This window comes from Suncus etruscus, chromosome 2 (assembly GCF_024139225.1).
Source record: "Suncus etruscus isolate mSunEtr1 chromosome 2, mSunEtr1.pri.cur, whole genome shotgun sequence".
Lineage (NCBI taxonomy): Eukaryota > Metazoa > Chordata > Mammalia > Eulipotyphla > Soricidae > Suncus > Suncus etruscus.
Genome location: NC_064849.1, coordinates 340,100 through 360,321, shown reverse-complemented (window position 1 = coordinate 360,321; position 20,222 = coordinate 340,100). Strand labels below are relative to the sequence as shown.

The following is a 20,222-nucleotide window of genomic DNA, read 5'->3' as shown; positions in this document are numbered from 1 at the left end:
GGGGCGCCAGGCTCATCAGAAGCTCCTGCCAGGCCTGTCTCTCCCTCCTTTCGCTCCCTGGAGAGCATGTGCATATGGACGGGGTCTTCTTGCGCCACATCAAGTGGTTTCTGAAAACTCTTTGCAGAACTGGCTTGAAAGCCCTTAACATGTTTCCAGGAACCAGTCAAGGAGGCAGGATGGATGGTCAAAAAGTCCCCAAGACTCTGCTGGTCTGCTATGAGCCAAGCAGAAGTCACTGTGACTCCGGCCTTGGCAAGGACTAACCAGGCACCCGAGGGCAAGTTGCTTAACCTCTCTGAGCTTCATAGGTGAAGCAATCATGGTGTGTGTGTGTGTGTGTGTGTGTGTGTGTGTGTGTGTGTGTGTGTCTTACTCTAAGGAATCCATGCATCATAATTACAGGAGCAGTATCATTAAGGTAGGATCTCTTTATAGTCTAGAAGAGTCTCAGTAGGTGCAATCCCAACAAAAGAACAACTCTGGACAGGAGGAGACTCTGGGTCGGTCGTGAGAATATGGCGTCCCTTCATGAGCCTCAGTCTCGAAAGAAAGGGGACCCTGGCTGGGAAGGCAGACCCCTCAAGTGAGCCACCACCGCAAGCGTGGGAGCCTCCATGCCCTCTGGGATCCTCTTCTTGTAGCTGGGTTTAGACTTGGCTCCAGTTGGGCCTTGAGGAATCAGGAAGGGAGTTCCTACCATCCCTACTTGCTTGCTTCTCTTTGAGCAGCTCCCCCCATCAGAGCAATGGGGTTGGGGTGGGGTCTACCTCAACAGGGGAAACAGGCACAGAGAGATTGGGTGGGGCAGGGCAGGGTGGGGGCGCTGGGGAGGGCCTCAGTGCCTTATATTCTCACATCATCTCCTCACATTTTCACCTCCCATTTTCTCACCTCCTCTTGTCATCACACAGCCCTTTACTCGCCTTCACAAAATATGGTCAAGCACCCAGAGGTCCAGTTCTGAGTCCTTCTAGAGACTCTGAGAGTCAAGTGCGTGACCTGGCACCCTGTTGGCTCACAGGCCATCACTTCTTCCCCCAGAATCTCATGTTGGCACCCGCGGGTATGGGCCACTGTGAGTGTAGACATGCTTACATGGTCTGATGTGAACTCGAGAGTTCACACAGCAGGGGACCTTGCCAAGGGCTGACAAAGGTACCAGGGACTCAGAACAGGGTCATTCACCACTCTGTCTTCTGCCTAGCCCTGGTTCTGGAAGTACTTTGGGCAACCCTTTGCATGTTGCTTTTTTGCAGCTCTCCTGCAAGACGTGGAATGCTGGTCTGGTGTGCTCAGGCCGCGGCGTGATGGGTCTCCCATAATACTTGAAGGAAAAGAGTTGTCAGTCCAGCATCCCCACTGCAAATCCTCACAGTTCTGGGCAGGACCTAGGGAACAGCGGGCAGGAATGGGAAATCGTTCCTGCCACACTCTGGAGCGGGTCGATCTTTGCACCTCCATGGGGACTTCGTGGAGGAGACTCAGAGCATATTGGTCTCCCGCTCGTTCGCGGAAGAGCGCTCGTTCACCGACGACATTTTGGTGAAGCTCCGGTGGCTGTGGTAGGAGGAATGGCCCGTGTCCTCGCTCAGCGCGTTGACCAGGCGGGAGAAGAGGGTCACCTTGAGCTTCTTGAAGTCTTGGCCCAGGAAGACGTAGAGGATGGGATTCACACAACTGTTGGCCATGGCGACGGCCGTGGACAGGGGGAAGCCCAGGGTGAAGATGGCTTTGGGCAGGGTGTGGTGATACAGCTCCAGGAGGCTGAGCGTGTGGTAGGGGCACCAGCAGAGGAAGAAGGTGACGATGATGGTGACAATGATCTTGAGGGGCTTCTTGGTCTTGGCCAGGCGGTTCCGGCGCAGCTTACAGATGATGGTGGCATAGCAGGTAGAGATGATGATCACAGGGATCAGAAAACCGCAGAGAAAACGCGTGACCGTCACCAGCATGTGGCGGCTGAACCCCACTGGGTCCTGGGTGGTGTGGGCCAGCCCCTGGGAGAACAGGGAGGCGGAAAGGCTAAAGTTGTTGAAACACACGATTTTATCATTGTACAGGACCGTGTCCCGAAAGATGAGGGCCGGGGAGCTCAGGAAGAAAGCTAGGGCCCAGATGAACAGGCAGGCGGAACAAGCCAGCCTCACACTGCGGTGGTTCTGGGCCCACACCGGGAGCACCACGGAGAGGCAGCGGTCAAAGCTGATGGCCGTCAGCAGGAAGACACTCGTGTACATGTTGTGGTTGAGCAAAAAGTTGTTGATCTTGCACATGGCCTGACCGAAGACCCAGTGGTAGTCCAGGGCGGCGTAGGTGATGTGCAAGGGCATGAAGAGGTTGAACAGGAAGTCGGCCACGGCCAGGTTGACGAACCACACGGTGTTCGCCGTCCGCTTCATCTTGAACGTGGCCACCACGATGACCACGCCGTTGCCCAGGATGCCGAGGAAGCAGATGAGGCTGTACACCACCACCAGGGAGATCCTCAACGCCCTGCCCTCCTGGGGCACTGTCTCCTCCAGCACCAGGACCGGGTAGAGGTAGTCGTCGTCGTCGTAGATGTCCGAGTAGTTATGATAGTAGTCCTCCTCCATTTTCTGGGAGGGAAGAAAGAGACCATTAGGGGGTGCTGGGATGGAACTGGCTAGCGAGGTTGGCCAACAAGACCAACAATGGAGGAGGAGGAGGAGGAGGACAAGGAAGAAGAGGAGGAGGGGGAGGAGGAAGAAAAAGAGATGAAGGAGGAGTGAGGAAAGAAGGAGGAAGTAGTATAAGAACCCAGGCACCCTAGGTCAGTCACTCACCCCAGTGAAGTAGTTCTTCCTGAGACAGAGTCAACTCAGATATAAAACCGAAGTTGGTGCCCTCAGGAATAAGGAACAAGGGTTGAGTGACTTGGAATGTTCTGTCTGAAAAGGCTCCCTGGACAGCCAGGGTTCGGCTCAGACTTTCCCTCAACAACCAAAGTTGAGCCAGAAAAACCAGTAATCAACGAAGACATCTCTACGATGAAACGGTTGTCCTGTTACTGCTTGTGATTTCTATATAAACTGCTAGAAGATTGGACTTGGGGTCCTTGCCAAGACTCCCCTAGTGGGATGAGGCTCAGACCTCGGTTAACCGAATAAACTCCCTTTTGCACCTTGCATTATTGGAGGAGGTCTTTGACTCTCAGTGCAGGCATGGGTGTCAACTCGAACCCTAACAGTAACACCCACAAGTCCTGGACTCTAGTAAGACCAATGTGAAATTTCCCCCACTTTCTACTTCTCAATCTTATTTTGCAAACCAGCACCGCTTAGACATGTCACTACCCTCTGGTGCCTCATAACAGCTCCAGGATGAAGGTAGGCCAAGAAACCCATTTTACTAAGGGAGAAACAGGCACACAGCACCTAAGCCACTGCTCTGGACCCTGCAGCTAGGGAGAGGTCTGGCCAGCAGCCTGGGAGCCATGTGTGTGATAACCTGGCTTTAGGGGTGTCTTGGCAAATTGTGTGAGGTGCCTCTCCAGCGGGGGCGCACAGATATGTCAGGACTGGGGGTTCTCATGTTCCCCAATTCATGGTCTCCCCCTGGGGTCCCACTCCTGGCCATTAAGTGACTGCAGAGTGGCAAAGGTGGAACCCAGGCCTCCCTCAGACAATGCCTTGCTCAGCCTGTGAGCACTCTTTTTCTCTCTTCTTTCCCTCTCTCTCCCTCTCTTCTCTGTCTTCTCTTTCTCTCCCTCTCTCACCCTCTCGTTACCTCTCTCCTCTCTCTCCCTCTCCCTCTCTTCCTCTCTCCCTTCCTCTTTCTCCTCTCTCTCCTCACTTCCTCTCCCTCTCTTTTCATCACTTTCCCTCTCTCCCCTCTCCCTCTTCTTCTCTCACTCTCTTCTTCCCTCTTAACCTCTCTTCCTCTTTCCTTCCCTCTCCCTCCCTCCCTCTGTCTCTTCCTCTTTCTCCTTTCTTTCTCTACCCCCCCCTCTCTCTCCCAGAAAACAAACCACCCCAGGTGAGAAGCTTCCTGAGAACTGGGCTGCTTCCCCTTTGCTCCCTCCTGTTCTGCAATGCCCAGGGGAACCTCAGGGCCTCAGCCCCACAGGCTCTGCTTTGGGTCGGTCCGTCCTCCCGCCCATGTTGACTTAGACTTCTGCTGGGTTTTCATCTCAGTTCATGGGGACCCGTGAGTCATGGCTTGGTGCCCACAGCAGCCCACACACCTTGCTGGACGTCTCGCTGGCACAGGCTCAGCCACCCCCGCGCACACTCGATCCCGCTGCCCCTCGGCAGAGAAGGCCCTGTGGTGTCCTCAGCATGTGGCCAATTCTGGCCCTGTGCCTGCCCTACCCACTGTGCTTTTCAGGGACTGGAGGCCTCTCCGCCTTTCCAGGGTCTCCAGGGGTCTCTCAAGAAACTGACCACTCCAGCTTGCACAAACAGATGTGGACACGGGTCAGCAGCACACAGGGAGAGCATCTGGGGCGCCCGTCACAGCCTGGGCAGGGTCAGCCAGAGCCCCTTCCTGCCCTCATCTCCCCTTAGTAGAGGGTCGAGAGAGAATCTGTCCTGGTGGGACTCCCAGCTGCTGCCCGTGTCCCCAGTTCACACCTCCCAGAGTCTGCTCAGAGACTCCAGCGTCAGGCGGCTCTGCCGTCTGTCCATCCAGGACTCCAGGAAGGGTGCCAGGAGCAGGGTTAGCGTCCTGCTTTGCCACTCAGGCAGCTCCCTCCCACACCCCGGACCTCCTTTGTCTAACCTGCAAGCAAGAAAACCCATCAGCTGGGCCCGCCTGCTTCCCCGGGGCCTTGGAGATATGCAGGGAGGTGCTCAGATGCGCTTTGGGTCTCAGGAGTGGGAGGGGCGCTGTTGGCTCCTGTGTGCAAATGTGTGGTGAATGTGTGGTGGGTGCCTGTCATGGTGTCCCTTCCTAGGGGACTCCTAGGGGACTAAGGCTAGGGCCCCCTGACCAGCTCACCACCCCTTCATGGCCTCCTTAGAGGCTGAAAGATGAAGCCCTGCTCTCAGGATAAGTAGGGGGGGGGGCAGGAAACCCCCCTCCCAACAAATCCACCCCTTTTAGGGGCCAGAGCGATAGCACAGCAGGGAGGGCATTTGCCTTGTATGCAGCTGACCTGGGTTGGATCCCCGGCGTTCCCTATGGTCTCCTGTGCCTGCCAGGAATAATTTCTGAGCCCAAAACCAGGAATAACCCCTGAGCAGTGCCAAATGTGGCCATAAAATAAAATTTAATTTGATTTAATTAATTTTTTAAAAAATTAAATAAAATTAAATATAAATAAAAAATAAAATAAAGTAAAATAAAATAAAATATTATAAAATAAAATAATAAAATAAAATTTACAATTTAAAAATAAAATAAAATTATAAAACTAAATATAAAATAAAAATAAGGGGTTAAAATAAATAAAATATAATAAAATGTAAAAAATAAAGATAAATATAATAAAATTAAACAAACCAACCCTTTTGCAGAGGGATGAGCAGAGAAACGCAAATAAAACCACAATCCAGTCACACAATGTCCCTGCCCAATGGTCACCTGGCCACCTGTGGGGTCACTGGTTGAGGGTCACATTGGGGGTCCCCACAAAGCCTTGTCTCAACTCCTCACAGCCCCTCAGGAGAGGGACCCACGATGCTCTAAGCAGCTTTTGCAAGGTGGCGGCAGCAGTGCCTTAGTTCCCCGTCTCCAAAAGCAGACCTCAGCCTCCTGACTTACTGGGGAAGTGCTCCAGGACAATGTGCTCCAGTGAAGGGGTGACACGGAGGCCAGGGCAGGGGAGGAGGCCAGGCTGAGGGCAGCCCTGAAGTCCCAGGGAAGGCAGCTTGGCTGGGGGCCCAGGCTGGGGGAGAGGGCTCGGGGAACAATGGAGGTCATGTTCCCAGAGGCCGAATCTTGATGTCCTTCCACCCCGGCCTGCTGGGGTGTGGGGTGCGTTCCCAGGCTGGCCCAGGCCCGCTGGTGTCCCCGCAGCAAGACCCCCAGATGTAAGTCGTCAAAGCAGATGCCAAGCAGAGTATGGACGAGGTCAGGGGTCACACCTGCAGCCATGGCGAAGACATGTCTGCTGAGGGCCGAGGGCTGGCCACCTGGCTATGCTGTGAGGAGGGGGACTGCAGGTGCCCACAGCTGTTGGGGGCTTCGGGACACGGCATAGCTTCACCTCCTCACCAGAGGAACTGCAGTGCAGGGAAGGTGCACAGGGAAATAAATACAAAGATCACGTTCTAAGATCAATGGGAAGGAGCCAGCCAGGGTTTGAACTCGGGCCCTGGCTCATCTGTGAGGTGAGCGATGAACTTGGATGTCTTGGAAAGGAGTGAGGAATAGCTGTCTCCAGGAGGGTTTATGGGCTTCAGGCCTGCAAAACCCCCAGAAAGACAACACGGATGGTCCTGCAGCCCACAAGGGTTGGGGGGAATCCCACCCCCAATGGCAGCCTTGGAGGGGGAGGCATATGAGATCAAGGTCACATATGGTTTCTCCCACTCTGAAGAACAAACCCCTTGGGGTCAAGTTATTGGCATCCTATTGATTTAACTAATGTGGTTGATGGCCACACTTTTTTCTAGCATCTGAGAGGGAAACTGAGGATAGGGGTGGCTAAGGAGCCTGTCCAAAGGCACAAGGTAACTCAGGTACCCCACTGTGCCTTCCCCTCCTCGAGGCCAAAAGATACTGTGGACATAAGAGGAAGCTGAAAGGCCTCCCTTCGTGGAGACTGCCAGGTTGCCACACTTATCCCCTCTATTCTCATTCTCTAGAATACTCTAGAAATATCCCCAGAAAAAATAAACAAAGTGGTAAATTCGGGCCTTGAGTGATAGCACAGCAGTAGGGCATTTGCTTTGCACTCTGCCAACCCAGGATAGACCCAGATTCTATCCCTGGCATCCTATATGGCCCCCTGAGCCTGCCAGGAGTGATTTCTGAGTGCAGAGCCAGGAGTAATCCCTGAGCATAGTAAGATGTGGCCCCAAAACAAAAACAAACAAGCAAAAAGAAATACTCTAGAATATTCTAGAATGCTGGGGTCTCTGTCCCCAGGTGGAAACTCCCAGAGCCACCCCAGAATCCATGGGGGCGGGAGGGTTCAGAGAGACAGACAGTCCAAGCCTGATTCTCTCCCTTCCTTGTCTGGGTGTCCCCTTTCTGTCACGGGTCCCTCCCTCTGTCTGGTCTCAGCCTCTGTCTGCTCTGGGGGTTTCTTTCCTGCAGGGCGCAGCCCCAAATCTCCCAGCTGTCCCCTCCTGGAGCACGGCAGCCCCCTGCCACTCACCTGCGAACCTCACCAGCCCCCCGGTGGACCCCACTTGCTCTTCCAGACCTGCAGCTCCCCCAGGCTGTAGCAGCTCAGCCACAGTCCCTGTGTCTGGGCCTTATCAGGGCCTGTGGGCGTGGGAACCAGTGGAGGAAACTGGAAATGGTCCTTTGGCTAGGGCCCAGTTCCGGACTTGCTCTCTCCTTCCCCGCAGTCCAACCCCTCAGTCGCCTTTGACTCTCTTGACCCCTCGGAAGCTCTTAGAGTTGGGATCCCGGCAGAGGGGACCCCATTTTATAGCTGGGAGAGTGGAGGTCCCAAGAGAGATTTTCTTTCTCTTCACCAGCCACATAGAAAAAATTTTGGGGTGGACCTGGATCTCCCCAAGAGCAGGAACTTGGCCTGCTCTGCCCACTTCCTGTCTCTCAGCCCTTACTGCAGAGCCCACCAAGGGCAGAGCATTCAGAGAGGGTCTGCCACTAATTCAAGGTCACACAGCCAGAGAGCATCCTCCACTGGGTTGGAACCAAGGTTCCTGACCTTTGCTCCTTCACCTTGCCCACCATCACTGCCTCACCAGCAGTCCCTGTCTGCCCCTCCACTCTCCCTCTCAAAGCCCCCCACTCTGTGGGCCTCCCACCCCCCTTTCTAGCCCCCACATTCCCCACCCTGAGATCGGCCCACCCAGATTCTGCATTCAAAATCCCTGGTTGGTCCAGCTTCAGCTCTTTCCCATCCAGGGCAGAGAAAAGGAGGATCTTCAACCGCCAAAGACACAGAGAATCACAGTTCCTAGACCCCCATCTCCACAGTCCTGGAACCCCCAAAACAGAATCCCTGCAGATGGTCCAACTGGCACTCACCCGGGCAGAATGAGATTTGTGGGGAGAGTTTCCTCCTGGCCCAGCTGCCCACGCCAAAGCCTCCTCTGACTCACTGAGTCTGGCCAGGAGACGTGTTTGCTTTGGGTCTGACGGGACATTCTGAGCAATGGGCTGGACCAGAGTGGGGAAGGGAGAGAGGAGAGGAGATGGGAGAAGGGGAAGGGAGAGGGGAGAGGGGCAACACAGAGAGTCCTGAGGCTCCTAAGTAGAAAGTTGAGCAAACTTCAAGCAGCTGCTCCAAACCTACCAGGCGGACTCTCCAAAACAACCCCCACGAAACCTACCTTTTTCTATAGTTTTTGAACTATACCCAGCAGCACTCAGGGGTTGCTCCTGGCTTTGTGCTCAGTCAGAAATCATTCCTGGCAGGACCCAGAGAGCTATATGAGATATTGGGGATCGAACCTGGGTCAGCCTTATGCAAGGCAAATGCCCTCCCTCCCTGCTATGCTATTGATCTAGCCCCTATAATTTTCTTTTTTGTTTTTGTTTTTGGGCCACACCTGGAGGTGCTCAGGGGTTGCTCCTGGCTCTGCACTCAGAAATCGCTCCTGGCAGGCTCGCAGGACCATATAAGATGCTGGGAATTGAACCTTCCCTGGTCATCCTTGTACAAGGTAAACGCTCTCCCTCTCTGCTGTGCTATTGCTCCAGTCCCTATAAACTTCTTAACTCAGGCTTTTTGCCGCCTCACACACACGTACCCACAGAAACTCTAAAGAGGGGGCATGTCCTGGTGCTGAAAACAGCCCCCAAGGTGTTCAACTGGGGAAGTCAGATTGAGAGAGACACCATCTAATTCCACTTTCTCTGTGTTTGTGAAGGACCCAAACATATAAACCAAGAGAAAAACAGAGCAAAACAAAACAAAGCAAACTCAGACTCTAAAGCCAAACAGTGGTCACAAAAGGAAGGGAAACGGGGAGAATCAGTCTACCTAGAGCCCCAGAGGGAAACTAGATTTGAGGGTTGTGAACCCAATGTAGCATAACCAGCTGTGGGAATGGGAGGCCGAATCCCAAAACCAAAGTGATGACCATGAAGAAAAGTTGGGAACCTTCCGCTCAAGGCCCTGCAGCATCCCAGACCCAAGAATATCACAGCCCCAAAGGCCAGGGATCTGGTTCCCACCTCAGGACTGAACCAGTCTGGCCCGAAGCTACACTGGAATCCTATACCAAGTCTCAGGGGCAAGAGTTGCTTCTTTGCAAGCTTAGCTCAAGCCACACTTTCAGTTTTGTTTGGGTGATTTTTTGGGGGGGCGAGGCATAGGGGTTGTTCAAGGCCATGTTTTGGGGCCATGTAGTGTTGGGGAGAGAACCCAGGCCTCTCTCACTCAAAGTCTGTGTACAGGCCCTTTGGGTTACAGGCCCTTTGGGTTACAGGCCTGGGTCTAAATCCTGTTCTTTTGTTGTTCTTTTATTTGTTCTTTTGTTGGGGACCCAGCAGCCGGCCCCAGCCCTAAAGCCCCCAACCAGCCCAGTCTGTGTCCTCAGCTGCTGGGCAAAGGGCAGAGGGCAGAGGGCAGAACCGCTCCCCCATAAACACCGGCTTAGCTCTGCTGGCCTGCGAGACCAGATATGGCATTTGCTTAATCCTTTGAAACCGCTTAATCCCCTGAAGTCAGCCTGGAGCCCATTCATGCAAATAATCCCTAAACCGTGTAGACTCGGCCCGGGAGCGGGGGCGGCTATGGGGGGGGGGGGCGGTGAACACCGACATGATCAGCTCAGGATGTGGTCGGAGAGGCCGGCAGGGTGGTCGCTGCCTCACACAGCCCCTGTGTTCCCTGCGTCCATTGTGCCCGCCCTATGTCCACTGTATCCCCACGTGTCCACTCTGCCCTCCCCCAGGTCCATAGGTCCTGAGCCTGGACTCAGGAGTCATAGTCGCTGCCTCTGGAAATCCAAGTCAGCAGAGCAACACCCCCCCTTCAGCCGTGAGGGTTTCAGGGACTAATACAATCACTGCTTCCCCCCTGAATGCTGGGTGGGGTGGGACGGGGGGCCAGGCCATGTGCTGCTTAGACCGTGTGCAGGCATGCAACCTGGTCATGTGTTAAGTGGGGCCTTGTACAGAGGACGTGTGTATGGGCTGGGCCATGTGCGGGCCTAAGTTGGGAGACAAGCTGAGAACAGAGCAGGGACCTCTGGAGCCCTGTGCTACCCTTTAGCAAGGCTGCACCCCTGCTTCAGGGATTGGGGGGACTTTCCTGCACCGCCACACTCTCACAGAGCCCCATAGAGAATGCTGCTCCGCTGAGGCTTAGGGACGTCGAAGGTCCAGGTTCAGACGCCCAGAGATGAGGCTTTTCCACAGAGCCTTCCATGTTCACGTCCATACCCCCCCCCCCAAATCTCTGAGTGGCTCTAGCACCTCTGTGAGGTCATTTGCAAGTTGGGTCTCCACTGGGTGGAGCCGGACCCACAGCCCGTGGCTGGTGAAAGGCTGGGTCGGGGTTTGGGCAGGTGAAGGAAGGGTGGTTATTTCATAGATCCTCATCTTCTGATGCTCCTGTTTCCCTCCAAACAGGAGTTTGGAGGTGACAGTTCTAAGACTCTCTCTGGCTTTAATAGCTCAGAGTCCAGTGGGTCCGGGGTCTGTCTGTTTGCTCCCAGCCTATGCTCAGAATTAGTCAGAACAGCTTTGAGATAAAGTAGGCATGGCACCAAGTACTTAAGTACCAAGATGACAAAACAGTGTCTAAAGGAGAAAAAAAAGAAAAAATATATGTATATACATATAGATTATACATAGAGAAGAGAAAGGGGGAGAAGGAGGAGAAGAAAAGGAGAAGAGAGGAAGAGAAGAAGAAGAAGAAGAAGAAGAAGAAGAAGAAGAAGAAGAAGAAGAAGAAGAAGAAGAAGAAGAAGAAGAAGAAGAAGAAGAGGAGGAGGAGGAGGAGGAGGAGGAGGAGGAGGAGGAGGAGGAGGAGGAGGAGGAGGACTAGTACAAGAACAAGAAATGTCTGCCCTAGAGGCAGGCAGGGGAACAAGGGAACGGGCAGAGGAAGGATGTTTGGGAGGATGAGGACCTTAGTGGCAGCCCTCGGCTAAGGGTCTTGGACATTGTCTAAATGAAACCCAATTATAAATAACCTTATAACCGTGGAATAAAAGCCAACTACATTATGAACAACTTCACAAAACCACGGTGTTTAAAGTAAGTTTAAAAAAATCTAAACCAAAAGGACAAGTTTAAAATAACATTGTCATGCTGTGTGGCCCCAGGCAAGTTGCTTTAGCTCTCTGAACTCTCAATACTAAACCTTCCTTTCAGAAAATTAAAAGAGTACAGGCAGAGGGACTTCTTGGGAATCCCTCTTCACTGTTCTAAATGTCCTGGGCCAGACATGGACTTTACTAAATTACATGTAATTTCCTGAGGCTCTGTTCTGGCAGTCACACCTGGCAGTGCTCAGGGCCTCGGGCCCTGGAAAAGCCTCACCGAGTGGAGTTCACGCCTGCTTGCTCCCTGCCACTGCCTGGTCTTCTGAGCACCACCAGGGGGCTTCCCTGAGCACTGAGGCAGGAGTAGCCTGCAAACACCCCCCAGCTCAGCCCCCATATACATTTATAAGTCCTTCCTTGCTTCTGCTGAGCTAATCTGTGGCCCTTGCCAACCAACCAGCTGGCACTCACCCATTCCCAGTCATAGACCCAAAGGCCCTTCTTAGCTACAATGACCAGGATGCCGGTCCCTTCTCCCTGGGCCTCAGTGTCCTCTTCTGAAAAGTGGGCCTGCTGATACCACCTCCTCCCAGCAGAGTGATGGGTTGCAGGAAAAGAGTCAAGGACCAGGAGCACAGCGGTTGCCCTGTGGCAGGAAGGCCAGGCTGGCAGAGAGCAAAGAGACCCAGGAGGAGCGTCTCAGCTGGCTGCCGCTAGTGTTTCAGCCTATCACCATCACTCTTTCTCCTTCGCAGACCAGATGTGGTCACAGCTGGATGAGAACTTGCTCACCACGGCCTTTGCTGGCCTCATCCGTCCCTCCCCAGCATCCACTCTCCTCTGTGCAGCCCTTTCCAACTTGTCCCAACACCTGACTCGAACCTGAGCTCTGGGCCCCTTCTCTGGACATGGTGGGGGCTGTGTGTGGCGGCCATGCTCGGTTCTGCCTCTGGTGACCCACTAGGCTGCAGAGACGGAGGAAGGGGATCAAGCTGAAGAGCCAGCCCTGCTGAGTGGATCAGCGGGACCAGGGTGGTACCCACTGGGTGCCATCACCAGTCCTCGAAGATTTGGAGGATCCTCAAAAATGTGCATCAGGGATCGGAGAGATAGCATGGAAGTAGGGTGTTTGCCTTGCATACAGAAGGACGGCGGTTCAAATCCCGGCATCCCATAGGGTCCCCCAAGCCTGCCAGGAGCGATTTCTGAGCATAGAGCCAGGAAGAACCCCTGAGCGCCGCCAGGTGTGACCCCCCCCCCCCACAAAAAAAAGTGCATTAGGCCAGAGGAGATGTTGAACAAACTGACGAGTTCATGAGACTCAAGCCCCTTCTCTTCCTCCACCTCCTCCTCCTCATGTCTGGCTCAAGGTTTTTCCCAATTTATCTTGGCCCTGGACAGCCCCATCTGGGCCCCTTGCTGGCTGCCCCTTGGCTCCGCTTACTCCAGGCCGGCCTGTTCTGGAAACTTCCTGCTTTTCTCCATAGGTCCTCACAGAAGGAGGAAGACGAGGACTCGGCTAGCCCAGGGCTCTGTGCGGTTTGGCACCTCAGTCTGGGAGGGAGGAGGGGGACCCCCAGACACGCTGACTCAAAAAGCCTTGGAGAGTCTGAGAAACTTCCGACAAGGAGGCTTGGCCGTGGGGTGAGAGGAAACCTCCCAACAATCATGGAGTCCTCAGTCCAGATTTCTGTGCCGGGCCCCGTGGCGTGGACCAGGGACCAGGGGGACCCTTTTCTGAAGGGCCAGGGGCTGGAAGAGACCCCAGTGAGTGAGCAGGAGTGGAAGACAGATGGTGAAGTCAAACGTCGGGATTCGAATCCCTGCTCTCCTCTCCATGAATTTATGTTTTTGTTTTGGTTTGTTTTGTTTTTTTGGGTTTTGGGTCACACCCTGTGGCGCTCAAGGGTTATGGGGTCTGTCCTGTGTTGACCACGTGCAAGGCAAATGCTTTACCACTGTACTATCACTCTGGCCCCTCTCCATGAATTTCTTTCACTGCTTTACCCATTCTGAGTTGGATTCCCATAGCTACAGGTAGGATACCATCCTGATTCCCACATGGCAATTCCATCTCTGATGTCTGCCCCCCTAATATGCATCCTCCCCCCCAACATTGTCCATAGTGGTGGCTTGAGAGACTAGGGTCCCACGGATCACCTTGCTGGACCCCAAGTTGGGCCCTACAGATGCAATAAGAACTCCCCGGTTGGAGAACTTTGCTTCCCTTCCCCAACAAGCCTGTGCTGAGGCTGTTTGATGGTCCAATGCATTGGATGGTGGAGGCATAAATCATAAACATAGCATAGGGCCAGAGTGATAGTACAACAGTTTAGGGTGTTTGCCTTGCATGCAGCTGACCCAATATGGACCTGGATTTGTTCCCCGGCATCCCATATGGTCTTCCAAGCCTACCAGGAGCAATTTTTGAACTCAGAGCCAGGAGGAACCCCTGAGCATGGCCAGGTGGCCCAAAAACAAAAAAAGAAAGTCAGGGAAGGTACTCCCTTTGCAAGCCAGGTTCCATCCTTAGCATTTCAAAGAGTTCCCTGAGCACTGGCAGGAGTGGTTCCTGAGCACAGAGCCAGGAGAAACTCTTGAGCCCTGCTGAGTATGGTTTCCTCAAACAAAACAAAACAAAACAAAACAAAGGGGCCAGATAAATAGCACAGCCATAGGGCTTTTGCCTTGCACATGGCCAACCTGGGTTCGATCCCTGGCATCCCATGTGGTCCCCTGAACCAGCCAGGAGCAATTTCTGAGCACAGAGCCAGGAGAACCCCTGAGTGCCAACGGTGTGGTCCCAAAACCAAAAATAAATAAATAAACAATAAATGCAGCATAAATAGAGTCACAAATCAGATAGACATTGACTGAGGGCAAGGATTTGGGCCTGCTCACAGCTGCACCCCAGCACCTTAAACTGGGCAGAACACATTGAAGATGAGTCCTAAAATTGGCTCAGAGCCCATAACACACAGGGCCTTCACAGGCCATGATGAAACTCCCACATTAGCCCCATTTTCCAGATAAAGTCAGAGTTCAGAGATGTTGTTTGGGTCAGAACAACAGCACAGCGGGGGAGGCGTTTGCCTTGCACACAGTCGACCTGGGTTTGATCCCTGGCATCCCCTCAAACCCTACCAAGTGTGATCCCTGAGTACAGAGCCAGGAGTAAGCCCTAAATACTGCCTGGTGTGCCCCCCACACACAAAAAGTAAGAGTTCAGAGAGGTTAAGAGTCTTGCTCAGGTGTGACCAGCCAGCAAGCTTCAGAAATAGGCCCTGGGGGCCAGAGAGATAGCATGGAGGTAAGGCGTTTGCCTTTCATGCAGGAGGTCATCGGTTCAAATCCCCGAGTCCCATATGGTCCCCCGTGCCTGCCAGGAGCAATTTCTGAGCCTGGAGCCAGAAATAACCCCTGAGCACTGCCGGGTGTGACCCAAAACACACACACACACACACACACACACACACACACAAAAGGCCCTGAACCTTCATGTCAGGGTTATGGGGTGCATTGGAGGAAGAGAAGGAGGGAAGGTGGGCTGGGTGAGGAAAGTGAGGGATGAAAGAGAGACTGGAGGAGGCAGTCAGGATTACCAGGTAAGATGGTCACAGTCAGCTACAGGTTTGGGGCTGGGGAGGGCCCTGAAGAGAAGAGAATGGAAGGGGCCAGGCTGGTGAATGGGGCTGGGGATCAGGATCAACATCTGCTCCGTGTCCCTCCAGAAGGCTTCTCCTGGGGGACTCAGACCCCATCCACCATGCCCAGGGATACCAGCTGTGTCCCTGCCCTTAGAATCAGAGAAACTCTCCAAGCCTTTCTACTCCAAGGTCCTTTCTACTTCCAGTTCTGGGGTTTCGAAACTGAGGTGAGCAAGTGACCGGTCCCTGGCCCAGTTATGAAGAGGGCACAGGTGTCCCCGGGCATCTGCTTCCGCCACGGTGACCAGGTCCCCACGATAGGCCAGACTTGACCTTCCCATTTCCTCACTGTGCCAGACTTGGCCAATGGGTACTCACCCCAGAGCCACACCGCGCCCTGGACTCACGTCACCATCACCACCACCAGGCACCAAGGCAAGCAGGGACTTTGGGGAAGGCACTCTGGGGGGGGGGGGTCTCTCCTGCTGTGTGAGCCCCCGACACCCCTTGCAAGATCCCAGAGTCCTGAGCTGACCCAGCCCCGGACATCAGGATTTGAGGTTTATTCAAAGAGGTTCTAGGCACTTGGTGCCCTCTGGCTCCTGCCTACCCATGGGCAGAGCTGCTGCTATTGCCAGGCTGGGAAGGGGTGTTGAGCACCCACCCTGCTGCGAGGCACTGAGCCAGGAGGTCATGGTGTCCCCAACCCCACCCAGTCCCCAGCAGTCCCCTTGCCAGAGGCAAAAGTCCCGTCTGGTGCTGAAATTTATTATTTCTGGAAAATAAATGTCTCCCTCCTGCCCGCCCTGCAGGAAATGAGGAAATGAGGGAGCCCAGGGGAGAGGCAGGATGAAGGCAGGCCAACAGAGGTTCTGTCACCCCAGGTTACGGAGAAGGGACAGTGACCAGAGAGCGCCATTCTGCAAACCCCACAGCAGAGGGTGTTAGGTTACAACTTATTTTACCTAAAATAAAGATCATTATGGTTCCTTTGTATATTTGTTCGCAACTTGGATTTACTTCGAAGCAGAGATGGTCTTCCTCGTAAACCTGGGCAGGACTGGCTCAGGAGAGCCTGAGCTCTCTGTCCTTACTCTGTCCTTACTGCCCCACCTAGGGGTGGTCTCTGGACTCAATAAAATATATCAGTCCTTGGGGTTGGAGAGATAGCATGAAGGTAGGGCATTTGCCTTGCATGCAGAAGGATGGTGGTTAAAATCCCGGTATCCTGTATGGTCCCCCATGCCTGCCAGGGTTGATTTCTGAGTGCAGAGCCAGGAGTAAGCCCTGGGCGCTGCTGGGTGTGGCTGGGGGGTGGTGTGCGTTTACCTTGCACACAGCTGACCTGGTTTTGATCCCCAGCATCCCATGTGGTTCCCCAAGTCTGCCAGGAATGATTGTGATTTCTGGGCACAGAGCCAGGAATAACCCATAAATAACTAAGAAAGAAAAGAGAAAGGAAGAAAGAAAGAAAGAAAGAAAGAAAGAAAGAAAGAAAGAAAGAAAGAAAGAAAGAAAGAAAGAAAGAAAGAAAGAAAGAAAGAAAGAAAGAAAGAAAGAAAGAAAGAAAGAGAGAGAGAGAGAGAGAGAGAGAGAGAGAAAGAAAGAAAGAAAGGAAAGAAAGAGAAAGAAAGAAAAAGGAAGGAAGGAAGGAAGGAAAGAGAAAAAGAAAGGAAAGAGAAAAAGAATGAAGCAGACAAAAAGCAGACACACACCCCTCTGAGTGCAGTCAGGAGGTCCAACCCTGCTGTTCGCCATCACATACAGAGCCTCCAAGCGCAGCCCTGTCTTTCCAGTCCAAATGCTTGTCCTTGAATGTTCCCCTGAGGGAAACTGAGGCAACTGGCTTTCAGTCCCTGTCCCACCTCCTCTTCTGCCACTACCTTCCAGGAGCCCCTCCAGAATCCCTTCTGCTCTCTGAGACATAGGCCTTCCAGTCCCTAAGCTGAGGACGCTGTGGAGAGCAAGGGAGGGGGGACAACAGACCCCAAGAAAGCTTGGGGCCAGTGTAGTTAGGGAGACAGGATAGACAAACAGAGATCTGAACACTTCGCCTGTCTTCGGCGTCCTAACCAGAGTAGGCCCCCCCCAAGAATGGAAGGAACAGACCCTAGAATCCTGACTGACCCACAGTTGCCAAGGAAGGGGCAGGACGCTCAGAGGGGCACTGAGGGGCTGCACCACCCCAGGACCAAGCCTTGGGCAGATCAGTGGGCCCAGAGAGCCCACCTGGTTCCCCAACTGGGGTCCCCCAAGATCTGCTTATTTGCAAGCAACTACTTTGGGGTTGGATGATGTTCCATGGTAGAGCAGTTGTCATGCACATGTGAAGCCTGAGTGTGATCCCCAGCACCATGCCCCTATATATTAATACTTATATTATATTATTATTTATTATATTACTACATAATAAGTATTATAATGCTTATATATTAATAATTATGTATATTGATGTATGTTAATACTTTATGGGCAGGAGCGACACCACAGCAAGGAGGGTGAATGCCTTGCACTCAGCCAACTGGGTTTTATCCCTGGCATCCCATACGGTCCCCTGAGCCTGCCGGGAGTGATTCCCCAGTGCAGAGCCAGGAGGAACTGCTGAGCACTGCCGGATGTGACTCAAAGACCAAAAATAAATAGATAAATAAATAAATAAGTGAAAATATAAAAGCATTTACTTGTTCCTAAATAAATAGATAAATAAATAAATAAGTGAAAATATAAAAGCACTTACTTGTTCCTAAATAAATAGATAAATAAATAAATAAGTGAAAATATAAAAGCACTTACTTGTTCCTAGAGGAAGGGTCCTGTGGGGCCCAGGTGCTGGCTGGGTTCTTGGGGGAGCTCTTCCTGCTGTCGTTGGACCTCGGGCTGCAGATGGACACAAGGGGCCTCAGGTTAACCTCGAAACATGGTCCGGCCACAGGCCAGCAGCAGGCTGGCCACAGGGACGGGGAAGACCCAGGCTCAGGCTTGGACGTGTCGCCCTTTGCTCATGTTCAAAGCAGCGGGAGAGAGGCGGCCCAGCCCCATAATCCCTGTCTCCACTGCCTTCCCCTATGAGTCAGAGACTGGAATGCAAGAGCACAGACTTCCCAGAGCCCCCTCCCCACCCATCCTGACGGAGACTTGTTTAAGAGTACTGCATGCAGAGTCCTCCCATGTCCTTTCAAACCCAGCTACGTCTTCAAATTAAGATGCACCCCTGAAAAAGAGAGGGAGCATGATGAAATCACTCTCACAGGGCTTTAACGTTCCACCTGGGAAAGTGGGTGCTTTGGGCAATGACCCCCCCATTCTGCTCCCCAAAAGATGCGGGGTGCCCTTCTGTGGGGGTGCAATTGCTCCCCCTTCATGCTTGCTCTGGGTGCAGGCCAGGTGAGGTGCTTCCTCCCTTTGCTTACTTTTCATCACACCTGATCCAGGGTTGAATGCACTCTCCCCCCTTGCACCTCCACTGAGGCCACCAGGAAGTGGTTGCTGCTGAGTTTGTTCCCACGATACTCCTCTTCATCCCCAGAAGAACATGGCAGCCTCTGAACGCGGTAGAAAAAGGGTCGCACTGAGGAGAGGCCAAACACCTCCTGCTCTGTGGTCTCCCCCTGCTCCCCAGCTCAAAGGGGCGAGAAACAGACTCCCTGACCTTGCAGAACCCCCTGGAAATATGCATCCCTGGCATTTCTCACACACACATACCAGGTTTTCTGTAGGACACTGTGGAGGAGAAATAATCCAGCCTGTGCTGCCTGCAGGGACGCACAGACACACCCTAGGCCCAGGTCCTGACAGAATGCGGCTTCAAAACACCCAGAGAGCCTGCCAGGTGAAGGCCCCATATTCCAGAGTGAGGCTAGATGTGTGGAGAGATATATGAGCAGATATGGGCAGATAAGGGCAGATATGAGCAAATATGGGCAGATATGGCAGCTGCTACTCAGGACAGTCCCTCCTGGGACAGTCACTTTGGGGCCAGGGCGTTGTCCCCCACATACAAGGTACTAATCCCACCCAACTGTTTCTCAGGTGAGCTCCCCAATCCTAATTCTAATTACCCCAATCCAGATTCTTGACAACTCACTGAGACAGATGTGCACAATCTAATGTCCCTGGTCCCCCTCCTCAGACCCCCAAAAGAATGATCTTCCTGAAGCCTGTTTTATGGGAGAGGCAATAAGTCCCTCTGGAAAGGGTCAAAATTCAAAGTCAGAGCTAGAGTGATAGCTCAGTGGCAGGGTGTTTGCCTTTCATGCGACTGACTCAAGATGGTTCAATCCCCTTCGTCCCACAGGGTCTCCCAAGCCTGCCAGGAGTGATTTCTGAGTGCAGAGCCAGGAGTTACCCCTGAGCTCACTGAGTGTGGACCAAAAACAAAATAATAATAATTAAAAAAAAAAAAGAATTCAAAACCATACTGTGGAATTTGGGGTTGCAGACAAGCCAGTAGCACCCCACCTGGCCTGTGTCCTTCCAGCCCTGCCCCAAGGAGAAGAGAGAGAGACAGAGATGAAAGAAAGAGAGAGAAGGGAGAGAAGGGAAGAGAAAGAGGAGAAAGGGAGAGAGAGAAAGGGAAGAGAAAGAAGAGAGAATAGAGAACGAAAGGAAGAAAGAAAAAGAATTAAAGAAAGAAAGAAAGAAAGAAAGAAAGAAAGAAAGAAAGAAAGAAAGAAAGAAAGAAAGAAAGAAAGAAAGAAAGAAAGAAAGAAAGAAAGAAAGAAAGAGAGAGAGAAAGAGAGAAAGAGGGAAAGAAAGAGAGAAAGAAAGAAAGAAAGAAAAAGAAAGAAAGAAAGAAAGAAAGAAAGAAAGAAAGAAAGAAAGAAAGAAAGAAAGAAAGAAAGAAAGAGAAAGAAAGAAAAAGAGAGAAAGAAAGAGAAGAGAGGAGAGGCTTTTACTAGGTCAGCAGAGGACCGCAGGGACCCCCAAGATCTTCCTTCAAGACCCTGAACACAGCTTAGGTCCCTCTTCCCGCTTCTGTCCCAGGTCCCCCCAAGCCTGCTCCCTTCTGCCCAAGCAAACACACCCCAAGTTTGCCTGGTTCCAGCTCATGCGTTTGTATGAAAGTGGGGAACAGAGAAGAGGTGAGGAAGTCCAGAGAATAAACTTCTCCTTTGGGACTGGCTCAGTCACTTCCTGTCCCCAGGTCCTAGGGAACTTGGGGGGGGGGGGAGTGGTGCTGCTGAGACTAACCCTTCTGGAAGATTCCAGGCACATCTTCTCTGACTCCCAACCCCACACTCCTATTTCTGAG

The 20,222-nt window shown here is 52.8% G+C and overlaps 1 protein-coding gene across 1 annotated transcript; it reads right to left on the bottom strand.

Annotated features, from left to right (window-relative positions):
- Positions 1–1,456: 1,456 nt before the first annotated feature.
- On the bottom strand, positions 1,457–17,789 carry CMKLR1 (chemerin chemokine-like receptor 1). Its single transcript, XM_049767841.1, has 2 exons — positions 17,765–17,789; positions 1,457–2,600 (listed from the first exon to the last, which is right to left on the bottom strand). Exon 2 carries the CDS (start codon positions 2,595–2,597, stop codon positions 1,485–1,487), a length of 1,113 nt encoding a protein of 370 aa, XP_049623798.1. The 5' UTR covers positions 2,598–2,600; positions 17,765–17,789; the 3' UTR covers positions 1,457–1,484.
- Positions 17,790–20,222: the final 2,433 nt, after the last annotated feature.